Source organism: Anomalospiza imberbis, chromosome Z (assembly GCF_031753505.1).
Source record: "Anomalospiza imberbis isolate Cuckoo-Finch-1a 21T00152 chromosome Z, ASM3175350v1, whole genome shotgun sequence".
Classification (NCBI taxonomy): Eukaryota; Metazoa; Chordata; class Aves; order Passeriformes; family Viduidae; genus Anomalospiza; species Anomalospiza imberbis.
Window position 1 is genome coordinate 18,174,117 of NC_089721.1, and position 26,145 is coordinate 18,200,261.

At 33.8% G+C, this 26,145-nt stretch overlaps 1 protein-coding gene across 4 annotated transcripts in view; it reads right to left on the bottom strand.

Annotated features, from left to right (window-relative positions):
* Positions 1 to 26,145, bottom strand: part of PDE4D (phosphodiesterase 4D) — a 508,545-nt gene that overhangs the window by 300,213 nt on the left and 182,187 nt on the right. Inside the window, exon 1 of one of the 4 annotated variants that reach the window (XM_068176180.1) lies at positions 1,775 to 2,318. The exons of the other annotated variants lie outside the window; for them this stretch is intronic. Within the exon in view, the coding sequence (XP_068032281.1) occupies positions 1,775 to 2,043 (269 nt within the window). The 5' untranslated portion in view covers positions 2,044 to 2,318. Of the gene's footprint in view, positions 1 to 1,774; positions 2,319 to 26,145 lie in introns of those variants that run through there. 4 annotated transcript variants of the gene reach the window in all.

Here is a 26,145-nt window from a genome sequence, read left to right on the forward strand (position 1 = left end):
TGTCACTTCAGAAATATTGTTCTTTGCAGGTTCTCAGGTAATTCATTGTAACTTGCTGCTTAATTCTACACTCCTCTACTTGCTGGAAAAAAACATCATTACCCTGATCAGCCTGTCACATAAATCATAACAATGAAGTATTGATTTCAGGTCTAGTATTTCACATATTTAGGAAAACCTCAAGTGTTTTCTACATTCATTGTGGTGAAAAAAAGCATTCTACACGAACTACTGAAGCTCATTAGAGAAAGTGTATTTAAACAAAATTTCACTTTTTAGTACTATACAAGCCTGTGTCCTTTTATGTTGCCCAATCACATTTGTTAACTTCATATCTGTCCCTTTTCTTTGTCTGTCATACTGGACTGCCTACACATGCATAACTACATATGATAATTTCCTTCTCTACACCTTCCAATTTTTTTTCCATCTAACATTGTAAGCCAGATCTGCCTGAATTGCTTTTTTAACCTGCATATTGTTATGTATAGAATGTTGTATAAATTATTTAACACAGAACAGCAGTTGGGATTTATGCATAATTGTTAAAAAACATCAAATATGCTGATTTCATTCAGGATATTTCACTTTCTATTTTACACATGCAATATCTGAACAGGTACATTTGTTTCAAAAAAGTATTCTTAAATTATAAAGGCACATGTTTTTTCTTATGCTTTTCAGACGTAAAATCATTATTTTATACAAGAAGTCCTTTACATAAATACATACATAGTAAAGATTTAAGCACACTAGTATACAATGTACAATGCACATACCAATCACATAGCTATAGTGTAGATTTAATTTTAGACAAATGAAGATAAACTTCAAGACCATATTCATTTGATGCTTAGAATGCATGACTTGTTTTCTTTGAATATATGTCATCACCCTCCCCTCTTTATATTACATTTTTGTTAGAGGAATAATTGGCCGGGGGGGGGTGGGGGGGGTGGGGAGGACGGTAGGGAGGAACTCACAAGCAAAAAACCCAAACATCTCAGACCATCAAAGCAAACACAAATGTGTTTTTGAGTTACAATAAGCTCATATACAACATCTTTTGAAAGAATAATTTAAAAAGTAATTAAATAATACTGCTGTTTTACAGGCGATAGATCCAAAAAATGAATGTCCTTTTTAGATTTGATCACAAACACATCTAAGAAGTGATCAAGTTACCAAAGAAATGCTATAGTGAATCATTTACCAAGGGCTTCCCTTACCACCTTTCCTATTTTTCTAGCAACTGCTTTAATAAAAACCACTGTTTCACATGAAATATGTATTGCTATCATTCTTCTTTATCATGCCCTTCTTAATTTGAGCACTGTTAAAAGATAAATAGAGTTCTGTTATTCTGCTAAGAGGCTGATGGGTCCAAAAATGTCAATCAAAATAAAAAAAATATTTTCAACAGGCACATTAAAGAAAAGAATTGCCAAGTCACTCTGGTCAGAACAGCACAGAATGAAATAAGTACTTTTTTTTTTTATTTTGGAGGGAAAGGAAAGAATGGAGTTATTACCTAAGAAATCAGAGGAAATTTAGCAGCCTTATATTTACAAGGAAATATATATTTTCTGACTTCATATTCATTACTGTTTAAAACTTCTGGACTGCAATTAAGTTTAGTCACAAATTAGAACTGTCCTTTTCAACCAGAGAGATTAATGTAGAGATCAAACCAAGAAACAGAAGCACAAACATCACGGAGATAAATATTCCATTAAAAAAATTAATATTTTATCTCAACCACCTCAGTGCTTACCAGGTATGTGCCACAGTGAAACGACGCTGTTTTGGTATGTTGCTATTTAAAAACATCCTTCTCAAGAGCCTTGGAGAATTTCGAGGAGAAATAACTGGACACAGCCGGGGAGGAGCAGGTGAAGATTTTCGAGTTGTCCTGGACTTTTCATGTTGCAACAGGTTTTCCCTCAGGGTCTTCACAAGATCTTCATTTAGCCATGGATTTTGACTGTGTGTATTATCCACTTCAGGAACAGGCAAATTGTCTGGACTTGTCTGCTGAGCCATGTTTCTCAAGTAACTTTGTTATTAAGGTCTCATACAATCAAATGTTGGCCTAACTGCTTAAAATATTCCTCTTCTAAATCAGTTCCCAAGAACGGTTCAGAGACCCTGCACCAGTTCAGCCTATTCTGTTTTCAACATGGTGTTGCCTGCCCTTAACGTCTTTCTATAGATAATGATCTACAAAGGAAAAAGCAAGCTAACTCCTCCACAGAAACCGATTAAACATTACCACTCCTTTCACAGCCCTGCTGCCAAAGATCACTTCTGAGTTATCATAGTAAGTGAGCATGGGAGGAAGAAATTGCTTTAGCACAACCTTTATTAGAGCTGTAAAGCTGCCTGTTAAACTATCGTTAACTAATGTGCTGCAGCTGCTTGAATGACTTCTGGTTATGTACATAAAAAGTGCTGGAGGAGGGCTTAAACATCAGATGTGTGCTCCTTTTGTTTGATTATTCTTTCTTTTGCTTATTCCTGAACCTTCAGGGAGGTGGAGAAAAAGGGGGACTGCTGAATAACCTCTTCTGTTTTTTCAAGGATCTACCATGTTCATCTTTGTCCCCAGGAAAAATTTAACATGCCAAATTTTTACCTAATAAGCTAAAAAATGATACAATTAAATAGTGCAAAAGGGCTTAGTTTCTGCCTTCTCCTCCCTGCCCTCGAGTCAGTTCATCACAACCAGTTTTCAAATGCATTTAGGAAAGTCAGATACTTGCTACCTTATATTCTTCAGAGAAGCAAACCTAACATTTAAGAGATGCATATAAAATAAAACTATGACAGCTACTAGTATCGGTTTAATGAGATATTCTTATTTTAGTATTTTCAGCATAGTATTACCACTGTTTGAACTAAGGAAATGCCTTTTTTCTATTCATAGATGATGGGGAGATAAAATACCAAAAGCTATTCAAAGAGAACTTCCAGAAGATAAAAAGGCAAAACTACTTGCATTTATTTAGTGAATGCATACAGCTAATAAATTTCATATTTATTTTCATGTAATTATGCAAATAAGATGGTGCAATTTTATGATACAACAACACCTTTGTCAAAGAAATCTGAGCCTTATACTTTTTTACAGTTTTAATTAAATAATTACATTTATTACAGAAGACAAAGATTTTATAAACATGTTAAACTGTGTTGATAACTCACTAACAGCAGATGAACTGTAATAAAGGGAAGCAGGTGAAAATTTGCTTAAAGTTTTGTTTTACAGCAACAGTAAAAACAACAGTCTTTTCAGTTATAACCATACTTCCTGTTCATCCTACAGGAATAAAGAATCAACATTTTGTCAGAGATTTCTCTGTGAGAGACATCTTTTTAAAATCAGAACACATATAATTTTCATTGTTGCAATATATTGTTCCTCTTATATTTTGTCTTAAAATTTCCTTTGTGAATAAGAATTTTCTTTGAAGCAGAGAGTGTCTTGGCTCTTAGTGAGATGAAGGGCGTTTACAATTGTATGACCAGGTGTGAAAGGCAAATACTGCTCCCTGTTTTGCAGCAAAATCAGAAATCCTGCAAAAGCAGCTTTCTCTCACAATAGAAAGGAATCACCTTTGTACTTAGCACTGAAGCCACAATTCCTGATGAGGATTATAAAGGGAACATCATGATGCTGACAGCAGTAGATGAGAACAGCAGAGGAAAGGTCAGCTTACATTAAGAATGACATTGCTATCAGGTGTCAACCCCATTATTTAGACAAGTTTTAACTGTACTGCGTCATATATGAAATTTGATAACAATGTACTTGCAAATTTAACTCAGTATTGAACAGCACTACAGAATGCAGAAATCACTGTGCGTTGTTTTTGTGTATTTTTCTAAGATTTTATAGAAAATTTAATCATTATGTAAAAATTAACACTGACCAAAAAATAAAGCCCAGATACTATTAAAACTACAAAAACCAAAATTTTAAGCTGTTTCATTAAGAATAAAATTAAAACTGGAAATAAGGTGTTATTTCACAGACAGACAAAGAATTTTATTAAATCATAACTAACACATAACTACCACAGTAACTGCTTCCACATCTTCTTGATTGGAAGAATAGTACACACAGAACTCGTCTTCAACAAGTAGACAAAATAGAAGTATGATATATTAAAATGTTTTTAACTGTGAAGAACAAACATATCACCCTCTGTTAGACTGTTATTTTTTCTTCTTTAGTAGAAAACACTAGCAATTGCATAATAAATCCAAGTACTTCTTTTAGATAATGCAGTCTGTATAACGAGAGTTATGTTCTTTTATGCTATGAAATACTGCCATCTGATGTCCATTCCAAAGCATAGTCTTTAGACAACTGCAGTGGCTTTATAAAACTAGCCAAACTGACCCATTGGAGATCAACAATCAATAATGTCATTAAGACCATTAACATTTATCATAGTGGGCCTGGGATCATATTTAAGGTGCTCTATATTTTAATGGTAATTATGGAAAAGGAAAGCATTAGTCCATGGATCAGAAGTTTTATTACCCTTGTTTTTAAACTAAGTCAACAAGGGCTGTTGACACCTTGCATTACAGGTATTGAGAGTGTTTGAAACATTTTCAAAGAGGTACGATATCATGTATATAGAACAGCAGGATAAGTCCTTTTAACAGAAGAAATTTACCAAGTCATTATTTGCATGAATAGCTCATGAAATGCTTTTTCTGACTGTGTTAGTAGGTTAATTTTCAGAACATAGATTATCCATGTTCCAGAAACCTCATTTTGCCATATGCCTGCCCATCTTCCTCCTCCTTGTCCACAAAGGAAAAAGAAAATCTATGAAAAGTCTCAAGCATGCTCATAAATTTAAAGCCTGCGGACTGATTTTATTTTAGAATAAAAACATGAACAGTCTTCAATGTAAAAAAAAGCATAGATCTAACTTCCAGCAATATCAAATAAGCATTATGTGAGTTAGACAAAATGCTCACATTAAGAGTCAGTAATTGGGGGAAGATAAAGTAGAAAAATAGCAGTAGCATGAGGTGTTTACACAGGTACTAGAATGTTCACTTGAAAGAAAACTGTTCCATAAAGAAAAAAAATAGCATTTCCAGTTCAACTTGTTAAAAAAAAGACATCAAAGTACTTCTTTTTCTATAAAGATTAATTGAGAAACAGACCTACTAGACTGTGTTTTAATAAAAACATCTCATTTTCTTAAAAAGATCACAAAAATTATTAATAAAACTTTGAAAAATTTCCACCAAAAAAGTATTTTTACATGCTTTTATTCTGATGAGTTAATTTCCTGGGTTCTTGACTACTGAAATGAAATCACTGAAAATTTCTATTTAATTCAACCACGGTATATATATATATTTATTTATTTATTTATTGATGTCCTTTTGAAATAACACATTTGAGAGCTGATACATACTTAATTTCCAAAAGTTCATCTTGACAGTCCTTTAAGCATGTTGTATTGTCCTATTTAAAGGCACTGACGGTTAAAGCTAATTTTGCAGATTTTGTATAGTCACACCTCATAGGTAAAAGTTCTAACAAGAACAGATGTAATTCTGTCTACTATGCATTCAACTGATTGATTATAAAGCTCAAGGCAAAAGCATAGAACTAGAATCTCCTAATGAGGGTAATTCATTACAAAAAAGTCTAGAAGTTCCAGTAGCTATTACTGTCTTCCAGTCACCACCTAAAGATACTAAAAAATGAAATTACAGTTTTCAGTTCTTGTACTTTTCACAAACTTTCCTAAGAAATATGTACCTTATGAAAAATGTACTTTAAAAAATACAGGCTTAAAGTGCTTACTTTTATGTTAATTACAAAGACTTTCTGAGCTGCAGCATATAGAAAGAATAAGTTAATTGGTTCTGCAGATAATACTGTGCAAGATTAAACAAGTATTTGATCTTACATAAAAGACAATAAACAAGGATTTTAAAGTACTTTCTTTATAACAATTACTTTGAACACAGAGTATGATAAACTTACTTTAAATTTTAACTGCTAATCAACATATAATATCTATTATGTGATTGTGTCTATTTCAAATTACCTTGAACAGAGTTTTTCTTATTAGAGAAAAAGTTCAGTCACTTGGAAGGAGCAGAACTGTTTTTGCATCTTACTTGGGACCAAGTAGAGAATTCCAGACACATAGGAATGCAAACCTTCCAATGTGTTACTTCTTTGAAAGCAAGCAGATCAGTATCACAGGGTCACAGAAGGTGATAATGATAAAGTCCACTCTCCTACTAAAAGCAGGAGCAGCTGTAAGGCCAGACCACACTGAGGCACTAGGGCACCTAGGAGTGGCACAGAAGTGGACAGAAAAGAAGAAAAAGTCAGAGGTGGTTGTGAAGAATGGCTGGTATGCCGTAGTTTAATTTCCTGGAGCAAATAACATAATGCTGAAGGTATGGGGTGATGAAAGATAATTGCTCCAGATAAAGTAGAAAATAAGAATCTTGGATGGCAATATGATTCTTATTTGGAAAGAAAGATTGATAAATTAATTGAGGAGCACAGTAGTGAGGAAGAAAAGGATAAAAGAAGAAATTATCAGGTGACTGAAGTCTCAATAAAATGTTACGTGTTAGCAAAGTTCAATACCTGTCAATTGTCACGTTCTCAAAGAGCTGGGATGGTATTCATGGATTTGCCATTTGCAGGGTAATGTTTATGAAACTGTTTTCCTAGCAGTTTCCTAGCATGGCCTGCTGAGGACACCATAGGTACCATGCAGCTTACTACAGGTAACTAAGAAGGGGATTAGTTTCACTTAGCACAGAAATGACAGGCATACACCAAGAAATAAAACCTTTAACAGACCAAGGTACAAGAAACACATGCACCTCTAAATATTGAAAGGAAATTCTAGGCTGCTGTATTAACTTTTTGTCTTTGATCTGAGTACATTTTTAACATCCTAACAGAACAATGTTACCCAAAATGGCATTAAAACACTTTCAAAATCATAATCAGATACACATACATTTACAAATATATTTTCAAAAAAGGAACAGAATACACATGAAGCTGGGTATGGTATGTTTAGCACTATAATAAAACCATCTGCTGTCAGTTAAAATTCTAGAGCATTTCAATTCTTGAGAAGTTTTTAATAAAAATGTTTCAGAATATCAGTTCAAATTCATTTTACAAGTCAGTAAAACGTGACTTCATCAATCATGTTTGCAAATGTCATGATTCTACAAAAAGAAAGAAACAAACAACCCCCATTTTATGGGGTAAGATTAAGGGAAATTAATGTACTTCTACACAGTTATGTCAAAGAACAGACAGGAGTGTTAGGAGGCATTTCTGCCACTGCAATGCACAAATATATCTGATCACTGTTAGTTAATTTCAAGAAAAGGACTTGGCCCACATGAGCAAAAAACAATTACAAGCATAAATTGCTTTGAAGAGCAGTCCTGAGGAGAAGGGAAAGGAGAGGTCAGTGGAAAGAACACAGCAGAGAAAGAACCATGCTGAGTCCAGTCCTCTAGTCTGTGTTTCATATGGATATAGACTTCATTTAAAAGCATGGCAGCTAAGCAAGTTTTTTGTTTTAATCCTTGATCTCTTAAGGGTAGACTCATGACAGACATTGTTAGAACCTTTAGAAAACTGTATAGCCTAATCTTGGGAGCATAATTTTGCCTATTGATAGCAGTGAATATATCATAGCTTTGTAAAAATCTAGGATAAGGATTATAAAGTATCATAAGTAGTTGCAAAAAAAGTACAACATTCCAGATTCCTCAACTTTAGAGTTTATTTCTTAAGTTAGCATAAACAATATGTCTTACCAAACTAGACTTAACCCAGGCTCTCCAAGCATGATGGTTAAGCCAGAATGTAATGCACAAATAAACAAGTACATTTTTCTGAGGTCAGACACATGCACAGAGAGTTTACTTTATAAGAAATCTACACCATCTGCTGTATTTCAAATATTTTGTTATTTTGATCATGCACTAAAAGCTGAGAAGAATTCAAAGAAATATTTACAAAACTGGGAGAGATTAGAAGAAAAGAATATGAGTCTAAAAGTCTACATTAAGACTGCCTTAATGAGTCTTAATAACTAATAGTCTTAATAGCTGGACATGAGCTATTCCTAATGGCAAAAAAGTAAGTGCATTTAAAAAGGAACATAGCTATTTAACAGGGTTTAATATCACAGGATGCCTCAGAGCCTGAGAATTCCTTTCTAGGTTAGGGAACTTATAAACGCTTCAGTTCAAACCCATTATTGTAAGTTGGTTCTTAGAAGTCTGAAGTTTCTAAAATTTTGAGTATAAAATAAAAGGAAACATCAAAAAAAAAACTATTCATAAAATTCACTTGGAATAATTTCTGTATCTTTTCTATAGATGTTAAGCTGGTTACTTTGCAGATCCGAAAGAACTGGAACATAAATAACACAAAGGATTCTATTCTACAGTGTTATTAAGAATTGGCACCCTGAAATAATTTCAAGGGAAAAAAATTTCTTCCCTACATGGAAAAGCTTGGGATTGTGATACTTGAAATGCATAACACTTTTTTCTGTATAGAATTGTCTCAGAAAGTATGAATTTCAGAAACCTCTCTGGAATCAACAGTAGGTATTTGTGTGCTTGCCAATTCTATAGTGTGTCTGTCTTAATCTTAAGTAGGACTTCCGTAGGTTACATAAATCTTTTATCGAAATTTAATTCTATCTTGCAGAATTCTACTCTGAAGTTTTAAATACTGTTACATTTTTTTAAATGTACTTGGAAAGAAACCTTCAAAACTCCTTTTGGTTGCATATGCCTTATAAATTTTTGTATAGTAAGAAATTGGTTTTGTATGAGACTAAAGCTTGATGCACAGTATAGAAAGTTATAAATATAGGTATAAGTAATGTCCTAGAGAAAAATGGAAACAAAATGGACATTTTAGTGCGTCTACCTAGAAAATAATTTATTGAGGTATATCATATGGCAATCGTAATTACAGAAGAATAAAAATATATTTAAATATAAAATATATTTATTTAAATCTGAAATATATTTAAATCTGAAAATATATTTAAATCTTCAGATTTAAATCTGCTATCAGATACTCCAAAGGACTGCAGTAGTCTGTGAGGTAAAGAAAACTGTTATATTTAGACAAAAGATATAATTAGCAGAGCTTTAAGATCACCTGATAGACTAGCCAAAATTATTATTATAGAGAGTTTTTCTCTGAGCCTATGTCTATTGACTTCAAATGGGGACAGGAACAATCTCTTGAACAACGAAAATGAAATAAGAAATTATCAGTCCTCTGTCACCCTCTACAGGAAAAATCCTAAACCAGAGATCTTAAAGGCAGAATTAAACAAATCTGTACCAGCACTTCCCAACTGATTTAAGGGACACCTGTATATTCAGAAAAGTTCATTGTTTCAAACTCTCTTGTCAGATATAACTGTAATCAAAATGTCTCTTTTTTCATTTATAAAACTGAGGACAAGAACAATCAGCAGATCTTTACAGAATAATATAGTATTTGTGTTCCAATCACATCCCTGGATTACTGACTGAAACCAAATCATACTAACTTTACATAAAAAAATTATATGAATCATATAATTATATTATAGGAATCATATAATTATATATATTAATCAAAAATTATATGAATCATAAAAAATTAAATTAAAGAGTTGCAGTTGCAGAATCCAAAATTCTAAGCTGAACTTTATATTATACTTTCTGTGCTTACATAGCATTTTCTATTTATTGTTAGCAAGGAACACACATAAAGCTCACTAAAAAAAAATTTGCCAGCAAGTAGAAAAGGAAATAAGGATTCAGTGTGATTTCCTTTCATGTGAATGTAAAACATGAAATCTATTAACTGAAAGAGATAATCCAAAGGACAAATCATAAAGCAGCTTAGTGGTTATTTAGTTTTATAATTCTGCTGTTTGTTTCTTATTTTCACAATGTCTGGGGGTTTTATTATATTTGAGATAATTAGATTCATCCTAAGATAACCATTAAGAATAAATATTGAGTCTATTTATACCTTGACCCTGTGAGGCCCTGGAATCTGAAAAACAGGGAAATGAGGAAGTGGATGAAGGTTCTTCTGGGATAGAAGGATTGCCTAGGGCAGGGCAGCCCACCCCTTCCATCACAGACTCCTCAAATATGAAGAAAAGACGGATAGTAGTTCCCTTTTTAGAGGAATGGAGAGCCCAATATGCCAACCAGACCCAACCCATTGGGAGGTGTATTATCACTGAGGTCCAGGTAAGGGATGTCACCAAGAAACTTCCTAGACTGATTCAGCACATGGATTATTACCCTCTAATGGTTTTCTAGGTTAGCAGTGTTGAGGCCCCAACAGAAAAGTTGTGGACAATCAAGACAGTATTCACAGCCTTGGGACAGCGGGTCAAGGGACTTGGGGCACATGCTGTATTCTCTTCTGTCCTGCCACTTGCTCTGAATGATGGAGCAAGAAACAGGATAATCATGCAGATGGATATCTGGATTTGAGACAGGTATCACCAGACAAAAAAAGGGGTTTTGATCACAGTCAGTTTAAACAACAGCGAGCCTGCTGGTAAAGAATGGGTAAAGGATCTTAGCTGACAAGCTAGCAGGGCTTGTTGAGAGACTTTAAACCAGATTTGAAGGGGGATAGGAATATTTCCAGTCTTGAAGAGCCAAGGTGTGGGAAGGGCAGAGCTATAGTGACCACCGCAGTAGCAAAAGAAGGCTCAAGCAAGCACAAATAGAGGAAGACTTAATTACAAGACAGGACTATAGGGCAACCCTTTGCAATCCTACTAGGATACTGACACAATCAAATGTAAGCCAATACTTGCAATATGGGGAACAAACAGGATGAAATATAGATCTGTGTGCAGCCACAGGACTTTGATCTCATTGTGATCAAAGGAGGTGATCCTGCTCATCTACTCAGCTCTGGTGAGGCCTCCTCTGCAGTTCTGTGCCCAGTTCTGGGCTCATCAGGACAAGAGAGACATGGAGCTCCTGGAGTAGTTCCAGTCAAGGGTAAGAAATATGATAAATGGACTGGAGCATCTCTCTTACAAGGAAAAGTTGAGCGAGCTGGGCCTGTTCAACCTGAAGAAGAGGACTGAGAGGGGAACTTGTCAATGGTATGTGACAGAAGAGGATGGACCAGGCTGTTCTTGGTGGTGCCAAACAGGACAAGAGGAAACAGGCAGAAATTGATGTACAGAAATTACAACTGGACAATAAGGAAGAACTTCTTTACTGTGCAGGTGGCCTACAGAGCACTGGAACAGGTTGTCTGGAGAGGCTGTGGAGTTTCCCACACTGGAGATATTCCAGAACTGTCTGGACACAATCCTGCATCACATGCTCTAGGATGGCCCTGCTTGAGCAGAGATGGTTAACCCCTTACAACTTTTACTGTTCTGTGATTTTGTCATTTTAAAACCAAAAGGAAAAGAACCCACTGAGAAAAAGCTAAATTCTCCCTGAGGTGATGTTATTTTCATTTCTAAGGGAATGGTATCTATGTGTATATCAAAAGACAGGCAAGGTGATTAATTGGAAAGTATGGAACCTGAATATTTCATAAATGGTATTAAATAAGGGGTAAATACGGTCCTGGGATAGAGTCAATTTTGTCTGGGATAGAGTTAATTTTCTTTCTAGTAGCTGTACGGTGCTCTGTTTTTTTTGGATTCAATACGAGACTAACGTTGATAAAACACTGATGGCTTTAATTGTTACTAAGTAGTAGTTATTCTAAGTCAAAGACTTCCCTGTTTCTCATGCCCAGCCAACAAGAAAGCTGGAGACACACAAGCTGACCCAAACTGGCCAAGGCGACATACTTTATGACATCATGCTTAGTACATTAAAAAAGTAGAAAAGCTGGCTGGAGGCCACTGCTTAGAAAGTAGCATCAATCAGGGAGTGATAAGCAATTGCACTGGGCATCACTTGTTTTGTGCGTTCCAACTTTTTTATTATTAATATTATAAGTATTATTATTTACTTCCTTTTCTGCGCCATTAAACCGTCTTTATCTCAATTCATTTGTTTCCTCACCTTTACTCTTCCAGGTCTGTGGGATGCTTAGTTGCCAGCTGGCATTAAACCACAGCAGTGCTATTCTCATTTTTCATGCTGCACCTGGCATTAAACCACAGCAGTGCTACTCCGATTTTCCATGCTGCACCTGCCATTTTCCCTCTTAATTTTTGTTTTCTGAACATAGCTAGAAATTATAACCTGCAGCACAGATAAGGAGAGGCACAGCTGCAAGTCATACAGTATAGAACAAGAGAAAGGCTGTACCTGATTAAAAATGTGATCCAGGTTTTAAAGTGGAGGAAGCAAAGCAGAAATTTAAAATAGCAGGTTTTTTTCAATGTTTCTTGTGTAAGAGCGGCAGGGAAGAAAATACCATATTTACTGGAAAAACAAAAATTCTAGAAGAGAGTAAAATAACACACAAGAGTTGGCAAGATCTTCTCAAAGTCAAGGAAAGTGAAGATCCTTAATCAAATGTAATTATTTCAAGAAGCTCTCTAATACAACTCATGTTACTTCATCTCAGTTGAACTGTATCTTCTTGTAAACACTGGTCAGTAGAAAAAGTCTGATTCACACTTTCCACCTGAAGGGGCACAGTCTGTATATTTCAATCAGAGTTAAATATGTTGTGCCCTGTCCTTCTAGGTAATATTGGAAGCATGGAATGGCTTCAGCCAGTTCTTTTCCTCACAGGATATTAATCAGTTCATAGAGCTTAATTTTTTTTCAGTTACGAAATTAGAAGCACCAAGTGTAATTTCTTGTGTGCACTGTTTTACTGGAGGACAGGAGAAATGACAGGTCAGCTGTGTGAGAGGCAAAGTGGTGGGCACTAGGCTGAAACTGTAAAATCTGCTTCTAGCTGAGCTCCGAGTGCCTGTAAATAAAAAAACTGTATGGCAAACATGGTCACTGGAGGGGCAAGCGGAGCAAGTATGGAACATAGGAACCCAGAGAGGAAGAAAAACCATAGTACCTGAAACCTCCCTAACACCCATTAGCAACATTGTTTGGACATTTTTTAAAATCTTGCTTTACTGTGAATTTAGCATGAAGGTACTGTCTTGCACTTCGTTGCTATTCAGTGACATTCAACAGTTTGACTGCTCCTTAGCAGTGAAATTACTAGTAGTTTTTAACCTATAATAAAAGTTTGCTTTCTTTGTTCAAACACATTTAGTCTTAAACACTGACAAATCTGAATTTCTATTTTTAACCTACATCTCCAGGCTGCTACAGAATCTGAGTTTTCTGCATCTGCAACAGAGAGCTGTAGTTGCGACACCAGACTGGGTGTGGTTGATAAGTGGAAGGCAAGGCTGCTATTTGGGACATAAAAGTATTTTGATGCCAGAATTGTCAAGGAGTTCAACAATGATTAAGTGCAAAATGTTATAGCTGGAATGGAATAACTCCATGCAGTAGGTACAGGAATTTTTCTGTCTAGCCAGGGAAAAGCCACCCAGAAAAGACCAGAGGTTTCTGGTGGACGGGAACTTATTTAGTAAACTAATGCTTCCACAGTGTGTCCTTGCAGCAATGAAGGCCACATATTTATCTGTATCAACAAAATTGGTCTCAGCAGACTGAACAAAGTGATTTTCACCATCTTAAGACCACATAGAGAATAGCATGCTAACTTTTGGGCTTCTAAGTGCAAGAAAGACACTGACATGGTGGAGCAAGTCCAGAGAATGACTCAAAGACTAAGAAAAGTAGGTTTGTTCATCTGTAGGGAAAGAAAATTAAGTTGGGACCTCAGCACTGTCTGCAACCACTTAATAAGAAGGTATAGAGAAGAGGGAGTGAGACTCACAGCAGAACTGCACAAATAAGTAGCAGTAGATACAAGTTGGAACATGTTATATTCTGACTGGATGTATAAAAAAGGAATTCCCATGAGGATGGCTGGACATCAGAACATGCTGTCCCAAGAGGCTGTAGAAACTCTACCCATGGAAATACTCAAAACCCAAGTAGGCAGTGCCTGAGCAACATGCTGTAGCAGGAGGCTGGCTAGAAATCTCAGGAACATATGGGACTCTCTGAGTCTGCATGCTGCCTTATCACTCACAATTATGGACCAGAGAATTTTTAAAAATTAATACAGGTTTTCATAATTAGGTTAAGCCCACAATAATACACTGCAAATATATAAGAAAAACAGAATGCAAGCAAATACAGCAGAGGCAAACTCCTCTACAAGATTATGTCTAAGGAAAGGTGATAAGCTAAGTATTTTGTTCTGTTTTCTGATTTGGGGATAGGGCATGACATGAAGCTAGTGGGGATGAACTTCAAAGATTAACAGTTCAGTTCTTTATGTAACACACAGTTGATCTCTGGAAGTCTTTGTGAAGAGTGGCTACAGATAAAAGTTTGTATGAGCTGAAGGGCACAGTAAACAAGCTCATGGGAAAGAAATCCATGTCACTGTTAATTCAGTAGGATCCACATCCTGCATAGAAATTAAAAAATGAAAATGGCTGAGAGATGAAAATGTCTTAAGTAGGTTTATCATATATACTTGGCCTGTTCTTACACTTTTTCTTAAAAGGCTTTTTCTTAGAAACTTGCCTATGGAGAAAATCACAGTCAAAAAATAAATTCTGGACTTGATGAACCATTGCCCTCTCCACAAACAGCTGTGCTAAGGAAGAGTTAACAGTGGTCTCCATTTAATAGTTAAAAGTCATGGTAACATGCAAGAGAGAAAAGCTAGTGAAAAAGAATTTCTGAAATGGAAACTGTAGAGATTTGAAGATAAGCAATTTGAGTTTTAACTTCATGTGGACTGGAAAAAAGAGAAGGAACAAATGTATTCAATAATATCTTTAGGAATAAAAGCAAAAACCCCGGTTGAATAAAACCAGAATTTTTAATAATAATGTTCTGCATATTACAACACAGAGAAAAAATGAGAACACCAAAAGACAACAATAGATAACTAAAAACATCAGAATAAGCATAAGGTTTGTTTGTGGACAGGAAGTGAGCGTAAGGAATTTAGAAACATAAAATTGAGGATTTTCAGAATGCAGTTTTCACAAAAATCTTTATTGCAAGCCTAATAGATTAGATATGCTGAAGTACCAAGACAGTAAAATGAATATAAGAATATGCAGATTTTTGTGAAATTATAAAGGATTTATAAAAATTTATAGTGATGACTCCCAATAGCTGTTATTGCAAATGCCATTTCTTATAAATTTGCTAGTTTTTAGTCATCTTCAATTCTGAATGGACTTGGAATCCATCACTTCCACTAACTGAATCTGGATTTATATTTAATATGAAATTAAGTTATTTCAAGGGAGAAAACACTTCCATCTCCACTTGCATAAAACATGATTGTTGGGCTAAAAAATAACAGTAATGTAATCATTCTCAAGGAAACACAGAGACTTTCAGAGACTTCTAATGACAATGTTATAATCTTTTCAAAGTATCACTTGAGGATAAAGCATTTTAAAAATCCATTTTCCCCTCCCAGAACTGCCATATTAAGAACACTGCACAGCAGGAGAGATGTCTCACCTTTGAAAGTATTTAAGAGGACTGCTTTAAGAATACAGAAATATAGTATAAAAGTCTCCTGAATATACTTCTTGCAATATCACCTCAGATTCTTATATACGTCTTATCTTCAACTGTAATAAGTATACAATAATACAAATCCCATTCTTCTGTCATAAAGGTAGTGAGTATTCAGTTTATTTCTCTCAGACTACAATTAAGAAAATTCCATTTCTTGCTTATATTAATGGAGCACATACTACACTAAAAACGCGTTCTCTAACCTTTTTCAACAAGTACCAATGTTTTCATACTTAAAAGAGCCAACAAGTGGATAAAAGAAATCTTTCTCTTTGCATATGACAAAGACTGCCTTTCATAAATACCTCTTTATATTTTAAAATAAAATATTAATAATTCAAAGGACTTAAAACACATATAGCTAGGTTACCTTTACAGGATATGAAAACACATACAGAGATAAGGAAACTGCCTTCATAGTGTTAAAACATGTCTTAAAAAGTCCTTTTATTAGTACTGATGAAAGAAGTTTTAACATTCTCATTAATTGAAAGAAAAACAACAACCAACCAAGTTGCTATTCTTAAACCAACTATGAAACAGTTCCAGAGAAAGCAGTCTTCAAAAGTGTAATTTCTGTATTTCCTTTCTCAGTAATTAGGTAAGTAACCTGTACTTAATTAATCTCTTTTCTTTACCAGCAGAAGAAAACAAAATTATACCTTTTTTTCAGGCACCAGTGTAAAAATATGGCTCTCTGGCACTCAGTGCTGTAATCAAATTTATTTTTGAAAGGTTATATTGTTCAAACAGAGATTTAGAAACAAACACACATGAAAAAAAAAAAAAAAAAAAAAAAACAAAAAAAAAAACCCCACCTGAATCCCTAGTGAAGTCTCACAGGTAGAAGTACAGATGAAAAATCAGTGGCCTGAAGCTGTGCAGCCAAAAACACGGGAATTAGAGTAGAGATCTGACAAGTAAAGTCACCAAGTCCTGTACACTGTCTTTCATTTTTCCTGAGACTCTACAGATTGTGACCACCACATGCATAAAATGAAAATAGCATACCACATCTCTACATATAACCACATGCTGCATTATGAAGAAAGAAAAAACAATCTGAGATTTTAGTTACTGCATTTTCTGTCCTATGTCATCTTCGTACTTGCACTAATTTAAGGAAAAAAAAAAAAAAAAAAAAAAAAAAAAAAAAAAAAAAACCAGCATGCAACAGCATTTACTCCCATCTAACAGTAGAGGGGGCCCACTTCCTTAGAAAAAGATCCGGGCTTTGGCCTCGACAAAGTCGAATTTTGTCTTTACTACTACTACTAGTGAAATGGAAAACGTGAAAAAACACTTGCAAGCATATTATTGAAGAAAGTTACTGTGTATTGAAAATAAACAGTTTTTTTAACTCCTCACAAGCTCTGATTTACTGGGAAAACCCATCCTAATTTTACTTAAATTGTTTGTATTTTATTAAAACAGGTGTAGAACAAAAGTCAGAATAATAAAAAGAAGGAACAGCTTTACAACACACAGTTACCACTATCTACCCATGGTAAGCATGAATTTCCTATCCAGAAAAAGGATTGATTCAGATTTGGGTCATGTTCTTAATTATTTGCTTCAAGAAAATTAAAAATAAATAAGACCATGAAGCCATATTCTTTAAATTAGCTCATTGGCACTGTAATGATTAAATCAGCTGATCAGATCCTACCAAGCATCCATAGAAATCTTTTTTTCTAGTTCTTCCCACTGAAAATGCAATCACCATTCCACGAAACAAAAATTGCGATTTCCAAATTTTCTCTTCTTCCCTTTAATTACTGGAGTAGCAATCATTTTACTTCTCTACCATTTCAAGTAGTTCACAATTTCCTGTTACCTGAGCTGTTTCATTCATCATATATTTAACCTAACCCTTTACAAATAAACAAAAGAAAATAACCTACAGATGCCTACAAACTTATACCATTTTAAAAAACATATTGCTTGAGGTGTGATTTAAATACCAATATGCAAAACCAATACTTCCTCTGTTTGGTGTTTAAATTTCCAAATTTTACCCTATTATTTTTAAAAAACACAACAAAATATGTCCTCTTTTTTTATCTGCATATTGACACCCTAATAAATAGCATTTATCTATTTCCAATGGTTGAATTTCTATGTCATCAAATAACAGTGGCATATATTTTATAATAATGGTATCTCTTAGTTGTTTCTTGGGGGAGGGGAGAAATGTCTTACTAAATATATTCAACAATGTTCAAGTTAGTTCAGAATAGTTCTTTGAATGCTCCAATGAAGCATCATAAGGAGGTAACAAGAAACAGTGATGAGGTATACTAGTAATACACACCAAAAAAGGGCTTCAGTATAATATTAAGCAAGTTTTTCTTGTAGGAAATAAATAACATTCTGATTAGTACTCGCACTTTTGTAAGATCACAATTGAAATGTTAGATTTTGTTCAAATGAAAAAGTATTTTGCTTCAATAATATCAAAAGCTATTCTTGCGTGTCTCTTTGTTCTTTTTGATGTTATAACACACAATCTCTTTCTGGGACACTGCTCAAAGTTACAACTGTAGTTCACTCAACTAAGTTGACACATGATTTTCTCTTCAATCCTCACAGCAGAATACAATGTCCCCCACTATGGCAGTTAAAATGCCACATTTCCAAACTAGTCCCAGAAGCTAGTTTTCAAAACCAAAACCAAATAAATTGCACAGATACTTGTGATTTTGGCACACCACTAAAAACTAACCAGTTATCCACATAGTTAAAATTAGATAAGCTACAAAATAAAATTTTACAGGTAAACTTTCATAAGTAAATATGTACACATGTGCACAGGGTGGTTAGGCAGTTAAAAGCGGGCTTGAAAGAAATTTGTTCACATATCAAGCACATCCAGCTCTCAGAATATGAAGCAACAACAAGATCTTACGAAAGTGATTAATTTTTTATATGGCCATCTATTAGTCATTTCTTATATAACAGAATAAACATTTTTACAGAAATGAAAAAGCAAACTAACAAACAAAACCAAAGACAACAGAAATCCAGGCAACCTCATGGATTTGGACGTGTAAAATATTTGGTTTTGCTATAGATTTGAAATTAGGGCTAAACCAAATGAAGAAAAAAAGAGGAGAAGGAGACATTCAACAGCTAAATGACAGAATAATTGCATTAAAATAACATTTTTTAAAAACCTAACTATCAGAGAACTGAACTTTTCCTTAAACTACAGATGTCAGCACTTCAGCAAAATATTACTTGTTATGGATACTCAAAATAAATTTATTTTAAAGTAGCTACAATGTGGGAACCTGGATTCTTCTCTGCTAAAATTAGCTCCAGACAAAATTTTTCCTTAGAACAAAGTACTGGTGCAGAAAAGAATTACACAAAATTCTGATGTTCAGAATGTTATTCCATTGTAGAATAAGATGGTCACTTTTTGAAATGAGGTCTCCTTGCTTCTCAAACCATGCATTTTTTACCTTTTCTTTTGAATCAGCCTTATCATTTGCACAGTAAATCAGGTGAGAAAGATGTGTCATTTGAAATTATTCCCACCGAAATCTCCACAGAATCCCAATTAATTTACAACTGAATTAAATACAACAATTAGTATATTCTATGTCATTTGGAGTAAAGGAGGCAGCTGGAGGGTAGATTTATTAAACCTGCCCTGAAATAACGGACAAGAGTTCAAGGGATTCTATAGGTGTAAATAAACAGGTATACCTCTCTTGAAACTTAATTTTATACGACAAAGTTTATAAACATGGATTGAGGATTGAACTTAAACAACTATATATTTCTAAATAACAGTCTACACTTTTTTTTTTTTTTTTGCAATTATAGAGATGTGGGATTTTTAGTTTTTTCTTGGAATATTTTCCATAAATCAAATTTTGCATTTTGATGTGAAGAACAGTTTCATTAATAAAAGTATAAACAAATAACAATAATTGAAATTAAAATTTTTCAATTAACATTATCCAAAATAAGCCTTCAGCTAGAAAGAAAAGGGTCTCAGGTTAAAATATTAAATATCATGCTACCAAAAATACCTCAATATGTTTAGTCTGATTACGTTAATGTCTTAAGGAGAATGTGAGGTTTTTTCATAATGACTCTGGAAGAAATTGACCATTAAAGAAAAAAACTGTAAAGATTAAGAAAGTCAAAACGACAAAACAACAGTATTTATTGATTGTAAATTCTGTAAGACAGCTAGGCAGGGGAGAAAAATTGTATTTGCTGCTTCACTAAGTAGGCTTACTGTCAACTTTGCATCCAAAGGACACACATGGAATAGAATATTTATGGATGACGCAACTTCATTTAAAATATTCATTTTGAGAACATACTGCTTCAGACACCAGAACCAACCAACCGCAAGACCCCAATCTGTAGCTAAGCAGGCTCTCTTACTTCTGCTGTTCCTTAAGCTAATTTTTCAAGCTTAGGAAAGGATAGTCTGGGTTATTAATAAGGCATGCAGTCAGGACTCTAGACTTTCTATTCCTACCACTGGCTCACATTAGAATTATATTAGTATTTATTTCTTAAAAAACAAAGCTTTGATACCGATGCACTCCTCCCTAAATTTGCATATACTCTGAACTAGCATGAATTTCTGTAGAGCTGTTGCAGACAGTTCAGACATGAGATCACAGATCTCATTTTTGTAAGTTAGTTGAGATTAGTTTGAATTGTTATCCTGAAGTGAGATACATATCCTAACAGTCTTATGATGTCAAACATGTACAATACAGCAGCTGAATCAACAAATGTTGATTAAGAACTTAAAATTACAGTTACATTTTGAAGAAATACTGAAATATTATCAAAACTCTGTATAGAGAAGCATAAAATTATTTATGCTGCAAATATTCTAGGGAAGTGATGTACTGCATCCTCTTTTACCAAGAACCAGCTTTACTGGATGTTTTCTCTAGTTGTAACTTCAGGAATTGATCAAAAGTTATATTCAATGAAACGGTTAACTGGTTAAATATTCTAATGATTTACATTGTGTGTCGATTATTACTTTCTGAAGTAACGGCATTCTGCTGTCATTATACTTCCTGATCCAGTCTAAAAATGTAATCTCTGTTCTCTACTTTTACTTTTTCAGGAGAACTGCTAACTCCTGTTTGCTGGAGTAAGCTTCTTTGCTGGCTTGACAGGAAATGACAAAAAGCACTCCACAGTCATATTTCTTCTTGGAGTGGCCTGCACAAATAAGAAAACAACTCCCTGTACCTTGCTACTTAAAATATCTTTAAACACAGAAACTCAAGGCAGAAAATGCTATCAGTTTACTAGTAGGAGAAGATACAGATGCTACCTTGCTGCTCCGTTTCCTACAGTATGATACTGAGTTTGGATCTGTTTCTGTTTATGACTGCAAATTATACTTGTGTCATTGAATAGTATTGAATTAATTTTAGACGGGGTAGAGGGATATTTAAATTTTTTCAAGATTAAACAAGTTTTAAAAAAGGCCTATATTCTTTCATTCACTCTGTTTTGTAGTTGACATTAAATAGCAAGTTTCCTTGAGGAAACTTGTGTTTACACATATGATTACAGAGGTATAGATTTTTATGACAAGTAATAAGAAATATTTTTAGAGTATTCAGGATAAAAGGTATTCAGCTTGAATATGCAAAATATTACTATGCCAAATATTTCCATTGTTCCCAAGGTAGTCCTGCAATGCTGAATAGATGTGAAAACAAATAATTCAATTGGATGCCTAAAGCAGCCAAGATTTCTCTTGAAAAATCTGCCATCTGTCTTACACTACTGTGGCCATAATCTTCACCAGCTGTCAGATGATGAAATTTAAATTAAGAGTATATATGAATGCTAAAATAATATTTTAGCATTTCGGATATACAGATATAAACAGATATACAGATATATACAATGACTTGGATATACAGACATATAGAAGTACCAAAAAATTTCTCTTATAGAGTGAACTTTAATTCAAGGATGAGATACTTTGCACATATAAATATTGGTCAGCAATCTTTAAACTACTAAAATGTTAATAACAAAGGCAGGCATTCCTATTGCCCATATATGCCCCTGTCCACACCACGGGCTTTAAGCTATTCTTCTGGCAAAACTATCATTAAAATGTACAAAGGCAATAAACAACAGAAAGCAAAAAATTCAAAATTAATGTAAGAAAATATTATTCTGCTTTTATTCCTGGCAGCTGAAGCTCATATACTTTTTAATAATGTGAAAAATTATCTAAAATTTGGCAGTATCTCCAAGTAATCACTTTCATGAAAAGCATTACAAACTTGTTTTCCATTGAGCTTGAAGAATAATTACTGTCAACAAAATATGAAATATTGTAGTGCACAACGTGACCTTGTACAATAAAAGTGTTTTAAATGGCAATAAACACAGTCTGGGGAAATGTGATGGTGGTTTTGCTACATTATTATCTGTGAGGGTTCTACTTATGTATAGTAATGACAAAATATCATTTCAATTTGTTCTGTCAGGTTCCTGTCAAACAAAAGGCAGGTTGAACACCAGGGATTACAACCAAAACTGCAGTAAAACTGGTCATACAAAGAAAAATAGTAATGAACCACAGCTGACTTCAGCCAGCTGTATTATTCCAAGCCCACAAAAGTTTCATCAGAAGAACAGCAAAAATTAGTAAATTGTACTGTTTCAACCATTTCAATATTTTTAACTCAATTCCACACAAAAAAATAATCCAAGCATACATTGTGAATTTTAAAATGTCTGTTCTTGGTAATGAGTCTTGATTATGTTTTTTTAATAATGAGCTATTGCATAGACATAACTAGATTACCATCATTATAGTGCTGAAATATTACAGCTTTAAGTGAAGAAAATATTAAAATATTGTATAGCCACTATTGAAAAAAATTGTAGATTCACAAGATTTATTCACTACAATTCTGTCTCTGTCTTCCTCAAAGATTTTTTGGTCCCTTTTATGTACCCTTAGTCTTAACTTTTTGATATTTAACCTTGAATTTTATCATTGAAAACCTGGGTTTCATTTTACTGTGTTCTATATCACCCTGTAGGATTCTGCTGATATTTCATCTTCATTATCACATCAGTGTTTTCTTAATGTCATTTAAAAACTATCTGTCAGAGCCTGGTTTTACTCTCCAAACTGTTTACACAATAATAAAATGATGTGATATCCTCCTAGAAATACTTACATTGGAGGTACTCTACCAGAGATCAGCTGAAATTAGTTTTTGACATTTTCAGGTAGGTCTTACTTAGTGTTATGCTGATTCTTCACTAGTTTAAATTTACTAAATCAGAGTATTATATTGATACAAGTCAAACAGTTCAAGCAATGGGAAGAATAAAATGGGAAGGATTTGTTACCCACATTTATTATCTCATTTAAAAACAATATTAAATATATAAATGTGAAAAGAAAAATAAAGAGGGTGGATATACCATCAAGTAGCAATCAAAATATGCTGCATATCCCACAGAAGACTGTTACAGAAACAACTCACACATGAGCATTTCTTCAAAGAGAATAATCATCAACAAAGGTTTGCAAGGTAGTATTCTTCAATCCTTTGTATAGTGCAACATCACCTTAGCTGTCCATTCTGAAGTATCTCATCCTCTAAGTACTAAGATTTCTAATATTATTTTAAATTAACCTGAGCTACAAATTACAATTTGTTTTATCATTTCCACCAGACACTATTCAGCATCCTTTCCCTTCTCTAGGGAAACACACAATCTCAAGTGCTTAAGGAAATATGAGTCATACAATAGGCTGTCTACTAAACAGCTGCACATATGAGTTTATTGTAAAAAAAATTAGAATTCAGTGTTCTATAGACTTCTACAATTACATATAAATTGTATCATCACTCTTCCATAGACCCTTATTATTAAATTCTAGAAATTTTCTATTACCTACCTCATGGTACCTAAGGTACCAAACAAAGAAAGATTTTGATGAAAACTATAAGAGGCCTGGGCAAAAACCACAGGTGTATCTCATTTCACTGTTCAGTATTTCACAGTTTATGATATTCCCTGCTATTGGTTGTCTAGATTGACATGTAAGTCACCGGGCTTTCATTAGCCTTTCAATTTACAGAAGGTGGCAGAGAAGAATTTAAGCTAACTACCTAGTTAGAGAAATAACCTCTGCTTTCATAGGTGTCTTCCCCTGTAGTTGGAAATCTAGAAAGTTTTTCTCAGGAGACTTGCAGAATTTGGGTTGGTTTTTTTTATTAATAATATGGTAGGTAAATTGGTTTTATAAAAAGCAAAGCAATGAAAGGCATGCTACTAGGTTAGGTACTTACTCTCTGCTCTTCAGACAGCACACCTTCTCCCTGTGCTAAATAGAATACCTCACAGTAGATATGACCATATCATTTGGCAAAACTACCAGCAAAACAGGGTAAGTGTTCCCTGAAAACACACAATTATAACTAGTTCACAACATTTTATAAAAAACATATTTTGTGACAAAAAACCCCACCCAAAAAAAAAAAACCCAAACCAAACCAAACCAAAACCAAAACCAAAACCAAAAACAAAAACAAACAAACAAAAAAAAAAAAAATACAGGAGAACACATTGGATATTGCAATATACTTAGATTTTGGAAAATGGTAACTCTTTTTAAAAGTTGTTCATCATCTTGGAAACTTTATCCTTTAATTAAGAGCACTTCAGATTACACAGCTAGAGTGAGGGTTCTTATTGTCAATTCTATGTTAAGTAGCAAGGAAGTGAAGAGCGACCATAGCTGATTATCAAACAACAAGGTATAATTCAGAAAACAAAACACATTCATAGGTTGCAAAACTGTCCATTTACCTGCATTTTTAAAGGAGTTCTGTCTTTCTCATGAAACTGGGGGAAAACACTGAGGAACAAATTCTCATCACCATATTCAAATGGGACTGGACTTACAGTTTCATTTCTTATATGGAAAGCCATATATAAACTGCGTGATAGGTAACTTGGCATATAATAATATATAATAATTAAATAATAGATAGATTGATAGAACTTGTGCTTGATAGCCATTCTCTGGGTAAATTTCTTTCATATTCTCTAAGGTGAAGCTTAAAACATAGACCTGATGCATGTTCCAGTGTTCTGTTTCCAGTTTCAGCTTCCAGTTTATTTGTAGGAATTCTCACTGTAGGTTTAAGAAGTAAGAAAGACTTACCTCGTTTTCGCTCATCACTTTTTCTGTCAAATAATGAAAGCAGGAATAGAGAAAATCCCAATATATCCCAAATTTACAGGAAGTTAATTTTACAACTGTATTTATCAAACCTGTAATTTATATAGCAACAATAAGAATAAATTATATATATGGAATTTGAGATTGATCCCTAAGGAAAATATTGGTTTTTCTAGACTTCCAATTCAGTGAAAGTGTAGAACATTTATGTCTGTTAAACCAAATGCTCTATGAAGTAGCTACTGATTTACTTTATTTCAATTTCTTCCTAATATATTTTCTCATGTGCACATATAATCTCCATTTTAATAAAGGTATCACAGTCATAATTAATGTACATTGCTAAGTCTCAAGACATTTTATATTTAATCTATTATTACTAAGTCTATAATTTTCACTATGTTCTAAACATAGAGACAGTAGAATGTCCCTGCTTCATACATTGATAACGAAAGCAGTGCTATAACTCTTAATAGCAACACAGAACAGCTGTTTGTATAGACATTTAACTTACATTTGCAACTTCTCTGTTGCTGGTCTTTTTAGATTCTTTCAATAAATTGCCAGAAATGCACATACACATGAGTGCTCAGATAATACATATACATGTACCAATATTATAAATTCACATAAATATAAGAACCCATTAATATTTTAAAAAATTCTTGCCAAGCCTATCTACCCAAATATTATATATTTTAAGATTCACTCTATTGAATTATCTCAAGGATAAATACTTGTCCAACAACGCAAATTTCTGACTTTTTAATTTTTTTCATTTGGAAGAATGCAGTATTTCTAAAGGTGAAGCAGATTTTATGTGCAGAAGAAGCCCATGTGAACAGTACTATATAGAATTACCATCACATATCCAAAGCCTAAATGTCTATTATTTACCCATTGTATATAACTGTATTAACTAATTGCTGGGAATTAAGCTAATATATAAAGTTTGTATTGACACTATCCCAGAACCAAATTGTTTTCCATCCTAACCTGACAGAAAATGTGGAGTATCTTATTCTTCAGTTGCAGTCTCTCCTCAACTATCATCTCCTCACATACCTAGTAAGAAATTATTTTGTGTTAACTCTAAAATAAACTTTTCAAGAGATTCATCTACACAAAACTTGAATAATATTTTGCATGTCCTTCCATTTTAGCTGGCAATCTTCATGCATGTAATTTTTGAATCTTCAAAATGGGAGTTTTGTGAG